At 39.7% G+C, this 20,173-nt stretch overlaps 1 protein-coding gene across 1 annotated transcript in view; it reads right to left on the bottom strand.

Annotated features, from left to right (window-relative positions):
• The window catches only part of Pde3a (phosphodiesterase 3A), a 272,374-nt gene that overhangs the window by 39,708 nt on the left and 212,493 nt on the right, over nucleotides 1–20,173 (bottom strand). Inside the window, exons 3-5 of the mRNA XM_005364554.2 lie at nucleotides 7,589–7,840; nucleotides 7,058–7,212; nucleotides 3,036–3,160 (exon numbers count right to left, since the gene is read on the bottom strand). Of these exons, the coding sequence (XP_005364611.1) occupies nucleotides 3,036–3,160; nucleotides 7,058–7,212; nucleotides 7,589–7,840 (532 nt within the window). The remainder of the gene's footprint in view (nucleotides 1–3,035; nucleotides 3,161–7,057; nucleotides 7,213–7,588; nucleotides 7,841–20,173) is intronic.

The following is a 20,173-nucleotide window of genomic DNA, read 5'->3' as shown; positions in this document are numbered from 1 at the left end:
GAGAGAGAGAGAGAGAGAGAGAGAGAGAGAGAGAGAGAGAGAGAGAGAGAGAGAGAAGAGGAGAAAGAGACAGAGAAGGGGGGATCATCTGATTCTTAATATATTTCTATATATTGGCAGAATTGTTAGTGATTGATTTGCATTTGGATATTTATGGATGAATATATACAGATGTTACAAAATCCTTATTCTGTGATGATAGCAACCTAAGTGCACCTCAATACAAAGTTCCTTTCAAATAATTACTACAGGAAGACATCAAGCCCTTTCCGACAGCAGTGACAGACTGTCACACTTGGGACTGATTTTTACCATTGCCCCTTGGGGCATGTTGAGTGGATTTTTTTTTTTTTTTGAGTTTTGTTAGACAGTAAGTAAGACACAGGGAGTAAGATGCAGGGGCATGCCAACCACAAAATGTAGATTAAAAGCGATTTGACTTTAAATTACATGTATGTGAGTCTGTGTGTGCATGACATGTATGTGGCATGCGTGTACAGAGGTGCATCCAGAGGACAAAAGAGGGCATTGGATTCTTTGAAGCTGGAGTTACAGGTGATTGGTAGCCACTCTCTATGCCTCTGGGAACATAATTCCTATCCAGCTTTGGGGAGCTTTTTCTTTTCAGGTCTTCAGGTTTGGCAATGGATATGCTGAGCCATGTTGCAGGACCAATTTTTAGCTTTTTTAATCTAACCAGTTAGGCTATTTAATAATTGTAATTTTGGTCACTCAACTGAGAGACCACATGCTTTCATTATCTTGTACCCAGCCACATTACTCTAATTCCAAACCATATCAATTAATTGGTCTTGATTCTTTATTCTTTTTTACTCTGAAAACAAGAAGATAAAAGGAAGGGCCAAAGATGAATTCTAGACCTCAGACAAGTTATTTCACTTTTCTATCTCTTGATTTCCTCCTTTGAGCTCTTGTTTATCAATAACAACAGCACTAAAAGGTCACAGAGAAAATAAACATTTCTTTTTTGTGCTTTTGATGTGTGTGTGGTGTTTATGCCTGTGGTATATGTGTGTGTATGTGTTGTGTATGTAGTATGTGTATATATATTTGTGGTGTTGTATGGTGATATGTGTGTGTATGGACAGTGTATTTGCCCATATGTGTGCTGATTTCCTTGCTCCTCGTGCATATTCATGAGGAGGCCAAGAGAGGGTGTGTATTTGTGTTTGTCTCATGGCATCTCAGCTAATCAACGGTCTCCATCATCTTGCAGTGTCTGGTTGTAGGGATAAGTCCCACCCCTTAGGGGGTGTGTTCGCCTCGGGCTAATGTTTACCTATAAATTTGGCAAGCATGCTTGCAGCACTTACTTCTGCTTTCCTGGTCTCCGCAGAACAGTGGTTCTGTAAGTCTATTTCTCCATTAAAGCTATATATATATATATATATAAACTTACAATCTGTCTGCATTCGTTTACACCGTTACATTTGGTCCCAGTAAGCTTCAAGCCTATTTCTTAGTTCACTAATGATGTTCACTTTACAAAGCTTAACAAACCTCTCCATAACTCAAAGGACCATAATATGTGCAGGAGAGTCAGACTGTTTTTAAAGGTTTCTTTCAAACAAACATATTGGTTTGAAATAAATGTTTCTTTCAATACAAATAAACTTGAACTCTGGGAGAATGTATATTTCTACACTGAGCAGTAGAGATTTTACGCAGATTGAGTGATGGTTTCAAGAGGGGGTACCAAGTGGGAAGTGAATAAATAGAAGCAGATGAGCAACCAGGAGTCCTTCCCTAAGTCCTATCTATGTCTTAATGCCATGTTTGCCTTTCAAGGCATGTTTTAGAATATCAGTGGGATGTGGGCAACTTTCAAATGGTTCACATATAAATGTCACCATTTTAAGGATGTTTGGTCTGCCTCTGCCTGTTATATGCCAATTCACAATAAACTTATCTTTGCATCCTTAAGAACAGATAGAAAAGATGAGAAGAAAGGGGGAGGGAGGGAGATAATGAAGAAGAGAGGGAGGGAAACCAGCAGGAAGAGAAATATCAAGGGGGAGGAAGGAAAAGGAAAACAAAAGAATAAGGGAGGAGGAGGGAAGTCGGGGAAGAGGGAGGAAGGGGAAAAGGAAAGATTTCAAGGTCAAGGCAGAGATGCAGATTGGAGGAATTAGGTTCCCAGAAGATGGCCAGAGTAGGTGAACCACAATCCTGACAGCCTTTCCCCATCAAAGCTCAATCTACTGCCTGTTGGCACAGAGAAAGCTACAAATCTGAGCAGAGGACCCAGCTACCACAGAGGCTGCCAGCAGAGCTTTTAGTAATGTCATGGGGGTGATGACATGGATCTTGGAGATCACAGCTGCCATGGCAGCCAGACTTGCATGTCCAATAACACAGTGAGAGAAGAGGGTTCTCCTTGAGCCAAGACTCAAATTCTTAAGCCGCTGAAGACAGAAGGTTCAGAAATTGAAGCAGAAAGTAACTGAAAACCCCAAGAAGAATTTCTACAATGCCATGGAACAAACATTCACTGTTTGTACTTCTCTAGAGGAAGAGGTCAGAGGAACAGCCAAGGCCCTCGCGTGGATTCTGAAAGGGAAACTCAGAGACAAATGTAATAAAGTGGTGTGCACAAGCCGCACGTGTATGTGTGTGCGTGTGTGTGTGTGTACACACATACATGCCGTGTCTAGGGACGCCAGAAGTGGGATCCCCTGGAGGCTAGAGTTAAGGTGGTTTCCTGACATGAGTACAGGGAAGCAAACTCCCATCCTCTGCAAAAGCAGAGAGCTTTTTTAACCACTCTCCATTCCAAGGCCTTGAACACTCGATCCTCCTGCATCAGTCTTCTGAATGCTGGAAACATAATTGTATCTCAGCAAACCCAATTTACAGATCCCAGCATGAACCTGAACTTAGATTAAGCGAGGTGAATCTTCCAATTCCTTCCACTTTCCCAACTAAAATCTTATTATTCATTTTAATGCCATAGTTCATTACCACAATGTACATGTAGAAAATGGGACTGTACACCTGGAGTGTGCATTGCTTACCTGGCCTGTTTTGTTTTTTAGCTTTTACATGGTTAGCTGCAGAGATGGCATAAGATGAAGTGAAGGATCTGCTCTTGGTGAGAGTCGTTGATACTGGGGCATTCCAAGAGTCGGGATTCAGAGCACTACAATGACAGCAATTAAAGACCACAGGGAGATTAGACATCCATTGCTGAGCACATCTCGCCACAACCCAGCCACCACCTCTGCAACAGATACATTAATCTGAGTATTTGTTCTCAAATTTCTGCCAGAATCACTTAACTTGCAAATGATAGAATAAGCTAAGTCCAGCCTCCATTGCAGTTGTGTATCTATTTGTCTCTCATCAAACAGAGAGCAAAGATGGCGTTCCCAATCTATCCAATGCATAAAAACACCACACATGCTCCTACAGGTGTAGTCATGTCCTTACAGATTTTTCAAAAGCTATCTAGAAGATTCATTGACTGTGATACAACTGTCCTTTTAGAAGCAGAGAGAGACATAATGTATATTTAGGTGCTCTATGTTATACAATATTGTTGGTGACTAGACACTCCATAAGAAGCATTTGATCAAGCCATTAAATAACAATGTCTTGCTGCAGTACTTCCTTATCAGGTTGAGCACGAGAAGAAGATCTATAGACTGTCATTTCTCTGTCAGCAACTCAGCATTGACTCAGAAAACCAACAAACTAACAAACAAACAAAAATGTGTTAGCAGCAGCCTATAACAGTGTCCTAAGATTTCTTTCTACTGGTGATACCTTGGAAAGAATGTGCTGACCTAGTCACACCCCATTGAAACACATTCATGATGGACATGGTACTAACATGCTGATCACATTATGAAGAAAGAGGCTACAGGTTCTCTTTACCTAGGCAATGTGTTTATCAACAGAGACTTGATTCACAAGTTGCTTCCTGTAAACAAATCTGGAGTCAATTAATCCACAGAGGATTAGGCACAGAGAAGGTAACAGAAGCCATGTAATTAATGGCATAGAATTCCTGGAGGTTTTCCACACCAAAATTTCTCTTTACATACTGCCTCAAACCTTACATGTGGAAACAGAAACATTAACCACCCTAATTTGGGAGAGAACAGAATCCAGGAAGTTGTGCAGATAACCTTGGATGGCTCCCAGTGAAAAGTGCTTGGTCTGTGTTTTGCCAACACCTGTGAGTTCTTTCATGCAGCAGTAAATTTGGTGAAGGTTAAAAATCTAAAATTTGCAGATTGAACAGGATGTGTCCAATCTGTCTGGGTGGCAAACTGTAAATAATCCTAAAACTGATAGAATTATGAATCATGGATGTATAGAGCTTTTCATGTAAGATGTATAGTTAATGAGGGATAATTTAGAGGTGGCCCTGAAGAACAAGGATTCTACTTCTCCCATAAGACACCAAATGTCCAGAACTCTAGCAAAGGATGGGACTTCATGAGTCCCTTCCCTATGAGATTTTTCTTCAAGGGTTATATTTTAAAAGCCCCCCTTTGTGTTTACTTTTCAATAACAACTCTACCACATACATGACAAAAGAGACATCTGAAGGGAAAAAATGAACTTTTGCAATTGTCAAGAACATTTGAAGACTACAAAATGCTTGTCTCAAGGCATCTTTAAAAATTTCATACTTAGCTTTTCACAAATGTTTGGAATTTTGTGAATGAGATTGAAAAAATCTTTGTATATTAGATAGTCAATGATTTCTTTGTGGTATTAGTCTCTGTTCGCCCATTCTGCTTGCCTGAGTAACTGCTAAAATTAACTAGGAAAAGATTATATAATTCATATTGTCTATCTTTTCATTTCTTAGACTATTATATTAGTGGTAAATTACTCATCCAGGCAGACTTTTTGGAGAACTCAACATCATTTAACATTTTAAAAAGATAACTTATTGAGGCTCAGTCAAAAACTGCCTACCTGTGTTCTTTTATATCCAATACACATTTAAATGGGGGCTTTCAGAGATGGCTCAGTGGTTATGAGCACTGGCTGCTCTTGAAGGGATCCTGGTTCAATTTCCAGCATCAACATGGCAGCTCATAACCATACCCAGGTTAGTTCCAGAGGATCAAATATCCTCTTCTGACTTCCCAAGGTACTATCCATATGTAGTACATATATACATGCATGCAGGCAAAATCACAAAACATTAAAAAATACTTCAAAAGAAGTCTTTTTAAAAAATAATTAAAATGTATTTATTTTGAAAAGTTTATAAAATAGAATGCAAGAGTCAAAATTAATAATATCCTACTTACATCTACCCTACTTTAACCTGCTATATATTAATCTATCATATTATACCATGAATAAAAACACCATAAATTAATAATGAACAGGTAAGAACTGAGATTCAGGGCTGCTCCAGGACAACAAGTAGAGAATTGCCAGTCATTCAAGAAAGACAAAGAAGCCGGCGGTGGTGGCGCACGCCTTTAATCCCAGCACTCGGGAGGCAGAGGCAGGCGGATCTCTGGGCGTTCGTGGCCAGCCTGGTCTACAAGAGCTAGTTCTGGGACAGGCACCAAAGCTACAGAGAAACTCTGTCTCGAAAAACCAAAGAGAGAGAGAGAGAGAGAGAGAGAGAGAGAGAGAGACAAAGAAGCAATAGATATGTCTGGAGCAGGGCCAAGGAAAAGAAGTAGCTTAAAGGAAAAACTAGGGAGACATTCAAGCAACCAGTCAGTTTAACAAAGCCATCACAGGGTGAAATTTGTACATGTTCCCAGTGATACTCTGATCCTCTCAGCTGTGGTCTGGGAGGGTGACTATGCAGTCCCTGGCCAGAGCAGCTCTTCAGGAGTCCATTGGTAAAGAGTTTACTGGATTTCAAAGCACAGGGCTCAAGTAGATTAGACACAGAATGCTAAGGGTGAAGGTGGCCTGGTTGCTGGTGAAGACGCATGAACAGGTTCAGTCACTGTTCTCTATGTGTGGGAGAGAAGAACTTCACTAAATGACAAGGAAGTCTGTCCTCACCCAAGTCCCAGGATTTGGGGAGCTGCTCTTCCCACGCTCAGCTTGCCACCTTGCTGTCATGAAGAGGAAACTATTTCAGGCATGGCTATTAAATATTTACATGCAGACATGGATATTTTCAGTCATTTGGTCAATATAAGCTGCTACGTATATTCCATAGTTCTGGAATTATAGGGTAAAAATTATTGTAATTGCTGATGTCACATAAAGTGTTCTAATTTTCTTCCAAGTTGTAAAACAAAGACAAAGTGGCTCTCTTTAAAAGCACATTTTTTTAGTAGTGTTTTCTTACAGATTCATTTAAGATTCCAATGTTCCCGTTTCTTTAGCCTTTTTCATTTTGGCCTTTCAGTCAGTCACTAATAGCATTTGGAGCTTAGATTTCCCACAAGGGTCATGTGTTAAAGGCTGAGTCTGCAGCTTCAGAGAATGGACCTTGAAAGGTAATTAGGCCAGTGGGGTTGATCCTTTGTAGGGCATATTAGGATGTGAGCCTTCCTCTTCTGTCCTGTTCTTCTCCCTCTGTCTGTCCTGGCAGTATCAATGTGTCCAGGCTCCTCTGTCCTGGTGGATTATGACTCCAAAGTCCCAAAGCAAAATCTGAGAGATCACAACTGGGAAGCACTGAAATAATCCTTAATCTATATTAGGCACTTGGTCAGTGATGGAAAGTGGACTTACACATAAAATTTTAATTTAATATACTGTTAATATACTACATAAAATGCAAAACTCAGAGTATGGCTCAGGGTAAGAGAATTTGCCCAGGAAACATGCATGCATATGTGAATGGACACACACACACACGAATACACATACACACATACATGTTCATACATACACACAGACATGCACACAAGGAACAGATACATACATATGAGCACATATATACAAATATATAAATGCACACATATACATACTAAGTGCATATATACATATTTATAGTAACTCTGGCTGGGCTCTCTCCTCTTGGACTCTATGATTCCTTTTCAGCAAGTAACTCCTCTTAGGAAACATAGAGCCTGCAGGAATGGAATCTAACCTGGGCACAGGTGCTTCATGAGGCTTTATGCTGGCACTGCGGTCTCTCCGCACTGGTGCAGGTTCCAAGGTGGGCAGACCTGTGGCAGAAGTGGTGGTTGTCCAAGTCGATGAGACTCTTCTCAGCAAGCCTGGGGGCAAACTTCTTCTCAGGCGCTGGAAGGAATATTCACTTTATCACAACCATATTGTAGACCATTAGTTTTTTATGTAAAACAATGGAAAGAAGCAAGGCAAATGGGAACAGCTGACAAAACAGTACAGGTAGAATTTCATCTATTACTATCCTGGCATGGAAAGAGAGACACAGGAGTTGAAATGAGGAAGGCAGCAAGCTGCAAGTCAAGCCTGGTGTTCACTGGGAAGTCTCAGGAGGTGAGGGACAGAAGCAAACTGGGCTACACAGCCACTACTTGGTCCCCAGGTCTACACAGGAAGGTGCTGCCTGCCATAGTTCTCAGAAATGGCAGGAAGGAAACCTTGGAAACTATGGAAAGATGAGCTCAAACCAAACCCTTCACACCACACCTACCTTGGGAATGGCCAGCTTGTCTTTCTCCAAGCCCTCCTCGGAATCGGAGCATGTATTCTCGTTGAAAGTTACAGTGGGGTTTACTCTGGGCTTGTGAATGGCTTGGAAGGTGAGCTGGGTGCTAAGCAGGTTGCTTACAGCCCTCAGGGATGTACACACATTCGGAGGCAGGGAAGGGTCTGCAAGGAGGTCGGTAATGAGGCCATGGGCCTCGCCCATCACAGCAATATCCACGGTGATGCTGGTTCCTGACTGAGACACAAGAACAGGAGATCAGGGATGGTGAAAGTGTGGACGTGAAGTGAGCTAATACAGGCTTCCTGGCTGCAAACGGAATAGTTGTCAAGGATGGTGGACACATTCATAAACTTGATATTCAGGCAGCTGAGGCAAGGGAATCATGAATTCTAGGGACAACCTGGGCTATGTAGTGAGACCCTGTCTTACCTCTGCACCCCATTAGACATCAAAAGCAAGGAAATTGGCTAAACATTTCGAAATAGTAAATTCCAAGTCACATTGCTGTTTTGGTGCTCAGTTAAAATTTGCCATGGTTGTTTTTGTGGGTCCACACTTCCAAAAAAAAAGTTACACCTTTAGAAAATATATATTGACCCATAAGAATCACAGATAGAGGTCTGAGAGATATCTCAGTGTTTGGGAGCATGTACTGCTCTTAACAGAGTGCCCACATGATAGCTCCTAAACACCTGTTACTCTGTTCTATTTGGTCTGGTGCCATCCTCTGACCTCTTACGAAACTTCAAGCAGGTGATGTATATCAGTGATTCTCAACCTTCCCAATGCTGCAACCATTAATACAGTTCCTCATGTTGTGGTGACCCCCCCCCAAACAGAAAATTATTATCATTGCTACTTCACAACTGTAAGCCTGCTACTGTTATGAATTATAATGTAAATATCTGATATGCAGGATATCTGATGGGGTCATGGCACATACTGAGAATCACTAGTGCACCTATAGCTATATAGGCAAAACATCCACACACATCACATGAAAACAAAAATAAATATTTTAAGAACCATTTCAAACAGTTATGCATGTGATCTATTAATAGATTGCATATTGTATAATATTCAAATCAGGGTCAGCACATCTTGCCCCTAGAATGTTCATCATTATTCTGCATTGAAAATATTCGAAGGTCTTTCTGCCAGCTTGTTAAGACTCACAGGATATTATCTTCACCTATAGTTATTCCACTGTGCAGCAGCAAGTGGCAGCTTCTTTCTCTGTCTGAGGCACATTTTTCAATGTTCGAGTTTGAGGAGGAATGAGGCATATAAAGCAAGACTAAAACACTTGGGCTGCCTCTTACGACTACAGCACTTGCCTAGCCCTGGGTTTCATGCCAGTATCATTACTGTTCCATGCCATAAAAACAAAATATTTAAAAGGCAGAGAATTTGAGGGAAAAAGAGAACCATCAAGCAGTCCTCATGAAGAGTTCTTTATTATCAGTGGAAAATTTCATCTTGAAAGTACCATTAACAAATAAGAGAGATTAGCCTATAATATTCTTTTCTTGTTGTATGTATGTCTTGATTTTAAGTCAAGAAAATGAATGCCTGCCATCCCAGACAGGAGGCAGGAGTTTAAGGCCACTAAAAGGTTTTTTAGTCAGTTTAAGGCAAGCCTGCATTATGTGAAGTGGCCCTTGTCTTAAAAACAAAGAAATAAACCAAAACAAAATAAACTATTTTCTTCTCTAATCATTAAAATGTAAAATAATTGAACAAAATCACCTATTATTACCAAACTTTGCTAGACTTATGAAAAATATCTAGGACCAAGTATTTACAAATGAATGTGAAAATTGAAATGTGCTGTTAGTAGCTTTAGGATAATCATACATGTCATACAGATATACGATATTTATGACAACATTCATAAAAGTAGCACCAAATAGGGCTAGAACCTACTTTAGCAATACGCATTATCGAGTTCATCTCATATACTTGTAGAAAAATCATCCAGGGCATTTCTGTGCAATGGAGATTATTCTCTCCACCGATACTTTTCTGATATATTAATAAGACATGATAGTTTGAATGAGAAATGTCCTCCACAAGTTCAGACTCCTAAACACTTGGTCCCCTGTTGGTGACTCTGTCTGGAGATATGCAGGGAGGACATTACTGGGGGCAGACTTTGAGCAGTCACAGCCTTGTGTCCCTCTTCCCTTCTGATCTCTCTGCTTCATGCTGGCAGGTAAGGATGCCACCATGCCTCATCTAGCATGATAGATTCACACAGCTCTGAAGACATGAGCTAAAATAAACTCTTTCTTTGATTAGTTGCTTACTTACATGATGTTTTGTCACAGAGACAGGAAAGCAAATGACACACATGCCCTAAAACACTGTACTGCTTCCATGAAAGTTTGAAATTGAACTTTAACGGACAAAATTTTAAGGCATTTTGAAAATGAAAAAAATGTCTCTTTCTCTCAAAAAAAAAGTAACACAACAGGTTCACTCATAATTAGGTTATATTTTTTTAGGTTATATTTTTTTAAAAAAATATGTAATTGATAAAGAGACTATCTAATAGCTTTATCTAAGTTTCTACTTTTATATCTTAAATATTTTCATTGCATTTATTTATATGTATGTCTATGTCCATGTATGTATTAAGTGTTGTGTGTGTGCTGTGTGTGGCATGTGGTGTGGGTGTGTATATGTGTTGTGTATAAGTGTGTGGAGTATATGTGTGTGTGAGTATGTGCATGTGTATGGTGAGCACGTGTGTATACGTATGTATATACACATAGATGCCATGACTGATGGAGGAAGGTCATTGGTTAATTAAATAAAGAAACTGCTTGCCCTGATAGGTTAGAACATAGGTGGGTGGAGTAAACAGAACAGAATGCTGGGAGGAAGAGGAAGTGAGCTCAGAGACACCATGCTCCCCTCTCCCAGGCAGATGCTCTCTGAGGCAGACACATGAAGCTCAGACCCAGGATGGACATAAGCTAAAATCTTTCCCGGTAAGACTTATGCTACACAGATTATTAGAGATGGGTTGATCAGGATATGAGAATTAGCCTGTAAAGGCTAGAGTTAATGGGCCAAGCAGTGTTTAAAAGAATACAATGTCTGTGTAATTATTTTGAGGCATAAGCTAGCAGGCAGCCGGGGTGCTGGGGATGCAGCCCCGCCACTCCTATTACTACACATGACACAAATGGGAGAGTGCCAGAGAGCAGTATCCTGGAATCAGTTCTCTCCTATCATGTGAGTGGCAGGGATCAAACTCTGATTCTCAAGCCAAGTACCTTTATACAGTGAGCTCTCTTGCCAGTCCCTATTTGTTTATTTCAAATACAACTTTTTAAAAACACAAGCCATCTATTACATTTCTATTTAGAGAAAAATATCAAAATTTTATGAAGTATCTTTAAGAAGAAAAAGAATTCACACTGGTAGGTCAGTGTTAATGCCACACAAACTTTATAGTGGGTGCTGTGTTGATGTGGTACAACTTATTAAGTTGACTAAATGGGCCATGAGAAACAGGAGATATAAAATTGGGGGCAGTGCATGTGGGGTAAGTGGTAGACCTGGGAGAAGTTAGCAGGAGAGCTGGGGAAGGTATATGATCAGAATACATTGAATGAGTGCATGAAATTCCCAAAGAACCGATTGAAAACGCTGTAGTTAAAGATTGTTGTTGATAAAAGCAGTAGGCGCTTTGTGGCATTTTCTCTATACTGTATAGTTCTATAGCAAAGATCCTTTAAAAAAAGCAGGCAAGAAACAGCACAGAGAAACTGGGATCAGCAGAGGAGCCAACATGAACACAATTTGCTTGCTTGAAAAAAGGAAGCAGCAGCAAGAAGAAAAGAGTCCACATTGTCACTGGCATGAAGTCATGCTCAGCTTGACTGGCATTTGAGTTTAAGAACATTATCATAAAAGAGTTAAAAGCTGCATTGTGCATAAGAACTTATCACTACCCTGTTGGCTCAAAGACCTAAGGATGCCACTGAAGCATGAAATGTAAGACTAACAATTGAAATTGATTGCCCTGAACCTGCCAAGAGTAACCACACATGAGACGCTGAGAGGTACTGGCTGCTGTGCCAATAAACAGCAGACAAACTGTAAAGCCATTTGCATGTTCATGGAGTAACTGTTAACGAATTTCAGGCAGTGGGACTTCCATCATTGAGATGGTGTTTTTAAATTATGGAAAATGTGGAAAAATTGCATGATTTACTCAAATAGTATTTTCATGTCTGTTCAAAGAGAAAATAATTAAATTTCTAAGTATCTCAATAATAGTGATATGTTTCATCTAGCTGGTAAAAATGTTTGATAATAGTGACAATAAACACTAAGATCAGGCTGATGCAAAGGCCTCTCAGAGGAGAAGTTTAAAACTATCAAGCTGAATTCATCATCAGCATAGTAACCAGCTACAGCAGCCCCAGACCTCAGAGGGTTTGTGAAGGTAGATGATTAAACAAGGCTTAAAACAAACAAATAAATAAATAAAAAGGTCTCAAGCACAACATAAAACATTAAAACATTCTAACCCATACTCCCCTTAGAACAAAAACATTGATATTTAACATTCAGAAAACACAATTCTAGAAACACTGTTTAATGACAACTGAACTTGGAGCCCCACCTTTAAATAGAAGTCTGGTGTTTAATTAAGTGCAATAAACACTGGGGGAAAGTACAGCTGTAAACATCAAAGCAGAAACCATAGGTTCTCTTGGCGCACCCATGCCTTCAGTGCCTCCCCTTGCTTCCCTTCCTCTAGGAAGTTACATAGGAAACCTAGCAGGAATGTCAGAAGCCTCAGGACACTGAAAACTGTATTTTCAAATCTTATGACAGTTTCCTAAACCAATCACAGATTTCTATGCCACACTATCCATCAAAGTACTTGGTTTTGCAACCTATAAAATCAGAGAATTGACTGGATTTCTTACTGGCCATTCTATCATATCTTTTTTTCTATAAGATATACACAGACGCAGAAAAGAGAAGTTAGTGATTTGTATGGTATTTTGACATTATGTTACTTTATGTGTGTGCGTGCTCGTGTGTATGTGCATGTACACGTATGCATGTGCATAAAGATGTTGCTTCATGTCTTCCTCCAACACTCCACATCCCATATATGGAAACATATTCTCTCAATGGAACCCAGCACTTGCTGACTTAGCTACCTACTTAGTCAGGGTTCTTCTATCTCAGGCTTCATGCCCTTCTGCCATTTGCCTGAATGCAGGACATCCAAGCTGCAGTTTGTATACTTGAGTGTGAAGCATTTTTCCCACCAAGTCATTTCTCCAGCAGCTGACATTTTAATGTTAAAATTATTTTACAAACAGTAAAATACTTGCTTTACTGACTGCTGGTCTCACCACAATTCTTCTATGTTACAAATCATCATAACGTCATTCACTAGTCTTTCCCTTCGCCTAATGTACATGGAGTCTTGCAGAGAACAAACGCCTGTCTGGAACTTTCACAACTCTTTTCTCCCAGTAGTCACTGTGCACTGTGATCAAAGTTCAGTTTGCTGGTTCCCAGGACTGTTTAGAGCAGATCACAGTTATCACAGTACACATGGAAATAAGATATCACTAAATCAATGGCCAGTGTAGCAATGGAATCCATTTCCTTAGAAACTAACAGACTCGTTTTGTGGAGTGGCACAGATTTTGCAAAGAGACTTCATGAAGGAAGATTTTCATTGAATTAAGCCCTTCAAAAGTTCAAATAGAAAACCGTGACATACTTGAAGGACTCTCCACTAAGATCTTCCCAAGTTCCTAATTCATTTCCACTATAAAGAAACTGAAATTGGCAGTCATCCATAGTATGGCTTTTTGGGACTTAAGAGAGGCAACTTGGAGTTACAGTCCACACAGGGGATATAACCTCAGAAAAGAGGAATTTTTGGCCGCTCATCAAAAGATGTGGGAAAGCTCGCCTGCTTACATACTAAGTGAAAATAGTAGAGGTATGGAAAACTTATGAAATATTTTATGATTTTTCTGCTTGAAAAGCTTTCAACCCCTGGTTTTAATTATGGCAGTCAGCAGAGCTTCTGTTTTTAACCCAACATTTCCTTTTGGGCGAAATGTGGATGATAAAATAGCTATGACAACCTCTTCCTTATGATTCCAAGAGGAGGAGATAAAATGTAGAGATCATTCAAAAATAAGCACCACAGGGTGTCTAGGAGTGCCAATGGGTGCTGCTTCCAAGGGAGAAGAGTAGGTAATTCAGCTATGACATCTGTGAACTGTGACAATCACCAGGAGGGCACAAAGGCCCCATAGGTGTGCAACAGTGGCATATACTTTCATCAGATCCAAGGCCCATTCATTGAGAAAGAGAGGGATAAGAGAAAGGGAGAAGGAAAGGGAGACGGGGGAAGGAAGGAGAGGGAGAGAGAAAGAGAGAGACAGAGACAGAAACAGATATAATGCTTGATACTGGAGACCTGGCCAGTTCACCAGAATTGGTAGATTCATAGATCTTAGAAGAGGACCTACAACTGCCACCTTACTAAATCAGCATGACTCCTAACTGTAACTATATATCCTTATGCCCAGAGATACATATAATTCTTATCCTTCATCAAAGAAATGTCTCTGCAATAGATGACGGCCATTACATCACTGGTCAAAATGCATATGTGGAGGCATTACAGAAAATCATAACTGGTCAAAATGCAGTCACCAAATGGTTATGGGGTATACAGCCCCAATCACTACACCCACAATATAACTCCTGCACCTAAGGCTCAAGAAACATCACAATAGAAGGGATAGACAGATTGTAAGAGAAGGGGGCTAAAAAAAAAATCTACTGTGAGATTGTGTCTCCTAGAAATAATAGGCAAGATTCACCAAGGATACACCAGCAATATGGCTGTCTAAAAAGTGTACCAATAGACATGATAATATGAAAGATGGAGATATAACAAGGACCTACTTTAGACAGACAACTAAGGGACACTGAAACACTGAGGGATAATCTCCCCAGATAAAAGATGTCCCCAGCCTTATTGGTTGTCCAGCGCTATGTGATTGGCTAAGAAATAATTTCTATATGTGTCATTATATGCATGGAGAAGGCTGTGTTTATGCATTTTTAGTGATTTTATTGAGCTATATATTTTCTCAGCTCCTTTCCCTATCTCCCCACTTTTGTTCTACCCTGTCCCATGATCCCCATGCTCCCAGTTTACTCAGGAGATATTGTATTTTTCTGTTTTCCACATAGGTTGGATCCACGTATGTCTCTCTTAGGGTCCTCTTTGTTGTCTGGAGTTGTGAATTGTAGGCTGTTTTTTTTTTTTTTTTGCTTTATATCTAAAAGACACTTATGAGTACACATTATATTTGTCTTTCTGGGTCTGGGTTATGTAGGAGGACCCAGCCAACCACCTTGCTTGTAGGGCGGGGTCCCCTGAGGATATATTTTACTTATAAAGACTGTGGGCGTGCTCCCCGCCTTCCCTTCTGTTTTCCTGTTCTCTACTGGAACTTCTGGTTCTGTAAGTCTACTTCCCAATTAAAGCTGTATATATTATTACAATTTCTGTCTGACTTCATTTAAGCCATTACAGGGTTACCTAATTCAATATGGTGTTTTTAGAGCCATTCATTTGCCTGCAAATTTCAAGATGTCATTTTTCCCACTATATAGTATTCCACTGTGTAAATGCACCACATTTTCTTGATCCATTTTTCAGTCGAGGGGTATTTAGGTTTTGTCCAGGTTCTAGCCATTACCAACAATGCTGCTATGAACATGGAGTTGAGCACATGCCCTTGAGTTGAGCATCCTTTGGGTATATATACAAAAGTAGTATTTCTGGGTCTTGAGGTAGGCTGCTTCCTAATTTTCTGAGAAATCGCCTGATTTCCAATGTGACTGCACCAGTTTGCACTCCCATCAGCAATGGAGGAGAGTTCCCTTTACCCCACATCCTCTCCAGCATACGCTATCATCAGTGTTTTTGATCTTGGCCATTCTGACAGGTTTAAGATGGAATATTAGAGTTGTTTTGATTTGCATTCTTCTGATGGATAAGGATGTTGAGCATTTCCTTAAGTGTCTTTCAGTCATTTTAGATTCTTCTGTTGAGAGATCTCTGTTTAGGCCTGAACCCCTTTTTTATTGGATAATTTGTTCTTTTGATGATTAGCTTCTTGAGTTCTTTGTATATTTTAGAGACCAGCCCTCTGTCCAATGTGGGGTTGGTGAAGATGTGTTTAAAGAGTATGTATACATGAATATAAGTATGTAACAATTTGAGGGAGAGAAAGGGGGTACAGGAGAGGTTTGGGAGGAAGTAAAAAGATGGGGAAATGTCATTATATTTTAATTTCAAAAAATTTAAAAAGTAGATAGCATAATAATAATAATAATAATAATGATAATAATAATAATAACTGGGGAACACACAGGCTCCAGTGCCAGGTCTCACTGTATGTAAACTCTGTGTGTGAAGAGTTAGAAATCAAGGATATCAAGAGTTGGTCTAAAAGACAAAACATTTTGTTTATTCATTGGTACCAAATATCTATTTTATGGGGTCATGGGAGACACAGAATGTAAAGGAATGCTGCTTAAGACTGAGTTTTAGATCCACTAATGTAACATATACCAATCTATTTCTCTATAGAACTCTCACTCTATGAGCTCTAATACAGACTTACTAATAGCACCTATTTGTTGATATTGTATGAGAGAAGACATGAAGATGAACAAATGAGACTAGGGGGAGAGGGAAGAAATGAGGGGCCAGAGAAAACGGCATATAAATATGATGTAAAGTATATCCTTGTAGAAAACGTTTTTATATACCTGTGCACCATGTACAGTGAATATATGAAAAGAAAATCAGAGATAAGAAAGAATGCTGGTCGGCGCTTAGCCTGAAATATACGTTGAATAAATACTGCATATTACCAAACTGAAAATGATCCTATGTGTAAAGAAAGAATCATAAACATGGACATCTTTGTCACTTGTGCTGGGCATTTTTCTCTTTCTCTCAACAACTGTTTGCGTGTGTGTGTGTGTGTGTGTGTGTGTGTGTGTGTGTGTGTGTGTGTTTAAACTTAACATGGATTCATGTCTGTGGAACTCGGAAGATGGTGCTGAGATCTCCTGGAGCTGAAGCTACATGCATTCGTGAGCCACCCAATGTGGATGCTAGGCACTGAACTCAAATCCTCTTCCAGAACAAGTCAGAGATTTTTAGTCCTGAATCATCTCCCCTGTCTTGTCAGAAGATTTCTCTGCCAACAAAACTAAAGCAATAAAATCAGAACTTCTAATATTTTCAAGTCTTACTTTAGACAAAAATAGTTATGAACTCTATATTCCCTATACCCAAATGCTCCATAACAGGTCTGAGACTAATTTTTGGCTGTTGAAAAGTAATTGTCCAAAAATCCTGGTTTCAGTTAATGTGGTCTATTGCACTGATGTGATTTATAACATACCCTGAAAAGAATTCTAAGAGCAGGCATCTGAGTTCCTTTGTTAGAATTATTTTTCTTTTCTTACTATTTAGTCATCTTGGGAGGCACCCTTAGAGGCAAACACAGCTTGGAAGAATATTCTCAGGGCAGAGAGGGAGCAGGGCGAAGAGATGGATAAACAGCATAAGAGATGACACATAAAGAGGAGAGTCTCAGGGACTTTCTTACATGATGTTGGTCCTCAATGCTGGGAACAGATACTGGGTGTACACTGGGAGACGATAGCTTTCTAAATTTCTACAGAATGATATGTCATTCCATCACTTTCAAATCTTTCCCTGAGAGGCTGTCTTTGTTACTAGAAAATATTATTTTGGTCTTTAATATGCTAAGTTATTCTAGAACATGAGCTGGACACCATTAGACATGATCTTTGACATATGCTGGGCTCTGACCTCAGAGCCAGAAAAACTGCATATGTGTTTATACTTTCATAGGGCCATTTATAATTTTAGACTTGAAATTGTCTGGGAAATTTTTAAAAAATGAAATCATGTGAAAATTCTGCAGTAAGTCACTGTAGGCTGAACCTTGGCAAAAGGCCACCCCAAGGAAACAGATGTTTGCTTATTTTAATTTTCTGGCAGGGAATAGGCATTCACATTTGAAGTCTCTCCTTAAGATAGCACACATACATGTACAGTACAGTAGGAGAGGACCTATAGAGCCCTGAATCAAATAATTTTTCCAGTAAGATTCCTGTTAGATGGTCCCCTATGAGAGGTCAGAAACAGCAAATGCCAGCAATTACTGTAATCCACAACTTCCTTCTCTTTTGATGTTCTGAGAACATTCCATGTCATCAAATGGGAAGCAGTATGTAGCTCAATGTCCTTTTGTACTTCTAAAAAAATCTATCTGAAAATAATTGATACCTTGTCCAAACATTCTCTGTTTATATTTTCAATTATAAGTACCCTCCAGACCCTAGCAACTTTACCCAACAACCCAAAATTAATAATCAAATTACAAAGGAAGCTACTTTATTATTAGAAAATGAAACATCTTATTGGTTATTTATTTATTGGCTATTCTGTATGCCCTTATATTGTTGAAAACATAACCTTAGGCTTAACCTTCAGATTTGTTCTCTCTCTTCCCAGTTAGAAAAGATGAGGTGGGTAGCATAAATATGTGGGAATCTGACGATGAGCAATTAATGTGATTACTCATACCAGGGAATGTGGGAAGACTTAGAAAATACCAATTGCTGCATAAGTTTAAAAAGACTGTTTTTGTCAGCGGGAGAAATACAAAATTGGGGAATGTCTGTGTACTTCCTGAGTTAATATTTTTAAATATTCTAGGAACAATTATCTCTGAGTTTGAAGTCATCTTTGGTCTGTTAAATTTTATCAGTGGTTACTGATCATGAAGCTGCTGTTTTCTTTCTTTTTTTTTTATTGAGAAAAAAAATTTTCCGCCTCCTCCCAGCCTCCCACTCCTCCCGCCCTCCCCCCACTCCTCTCCCCCTCCCTCTCAAGTCTGAAGAGCAGTCAGGGTTCCCTGCCCTGTGGAAAGTCCAAAGTCCTCCCCCCTCCATCCTGGTCTAGGAAGGTGAACATCCAAACTGGCTAGGCCCCCACAAAGCCAGAACAAGAAGTAGGATCAAAACCCAGTGCCATTGTCCTTGTCCTCCATTCTCAGCAACCCTCATTGTCCGCCATATTCAGATCTATTGGGAGCTTACCAAGGCCAGCTGGATTGTGACTGAAAAAGCAGGGGATAAACCCGGACTCTCTGAAGCTGCTGTTTCCTAAGGCTAAAAACAAGCGGAGGCTGTGGAACAACAGAGGGCAGTGTTCTGCCTTGGTAAGGACCTAGTGCCTGTGCCATCACTTCTGGGAAGAGTGCAGTCCTAATTAACGTATGGACTTTCATTTGTCTTCTTTACCCACAACAAAAACACATAAATCATGAGACAACTGGAGGAATTTAATAAAAATAAAATTATGTATATAACTGTTAAAGTGAAATTATAAACACATAATTAATATTTCCCCCAATTAGAAACATTTCAGTTGTCACTTTTCAGCATAATTCTTTATGGCAGTTCTGAGGATTGTACTTGGGGTCCTAAGCATGCTGGGAAAGCATTCCTAATAGGGAGTTACTAAACAGTAGCCCAGCTTCAGTCAGCCCCAGCTTTCCCATTTTTTTTTATAAAGTACACTAGAAGCGTGATCCATTATAATACATAATTTAATTTTTTCACGGATAAATCTCTATTGTGGTTAAAGTATTTATAAAACACATGCACATAGACACATACACACATATACACTTCTGAACACAGTTTTCTGAAACTTCATTAGCAATTACTCTATTCACATTGACCATCACTGAATGCTTCCTGCCTCACGTGCATTGATTGGCTCTTGCCTATTCTACAGATCTTCTCTGCTTCTCTTTCTAGAGGGTCTTCCCTGGCTCTTTTGATTCTATCCTCTCATTATGATGCTGGTGCCTTCTGGAATTATTTTTTATTTCATATACTAGAAGCACAAAATCCCTAACAAACTTCAAGTCCTTTAAATCATCCCTTGTGAGAAGCTATGTATCTCTCATCATCTGTCTCTCTGTGTACAGATTCTCTTCATAGAAACCAAGCATCTCCCATCATCTGTCCCCATGTGTGCAAACTCTTTATAGAAGCCATGCGTCTCCCATCATCTGTCTCTGTGTGTGCAAACTATCTTCATAGAAGCCATGTATCTCCCTTTAACTTTCTCAGTGTGCATAGACTCTCTCCATTGATGTGGGAGGGTCTTCTCTCTATGTGTTACTTTCATTGGTTAATAAAGAAACTGCATTGGCCCTTTGATAGGACAGAAAATTAGATAGGCGGAGTAAACAGAACAGAATGCTGGGAGAAAGAAACAGATTCAGGCAGTCATCATGATTCTCCGACCCGAGACGGATGTAGGCTAGAATCCTTCCCGGTAAGCCACCACTTCGTGGTGCTACACACATTATTAGAAATGGGTTAATCAAGATGTGAAAATTAGCCAATAAGAGGCGGGAACTAATG

Source organism: Microtus ochrogaster, assembly GCF_000317375.1.
Source record: "Microtus ochrogaster isolate Prairie Vole_2 chromosome 14 unlocalized genomic scaffold, MicOch1.0 chr14_random_2, whole genome shotgun sequence".
Classification (NCBI taxonomy): Eukaryota; Metazoa; Chordata; class Mammalia; order Rodentia; family Cricetidae; genus Microtus; species Microtus ochrogaster.
The sequence above is the reverse complement of the archived record's forward strand: the minus strand, read 5'-3'. Positions and strand labels throughout refer to the sequence as shown.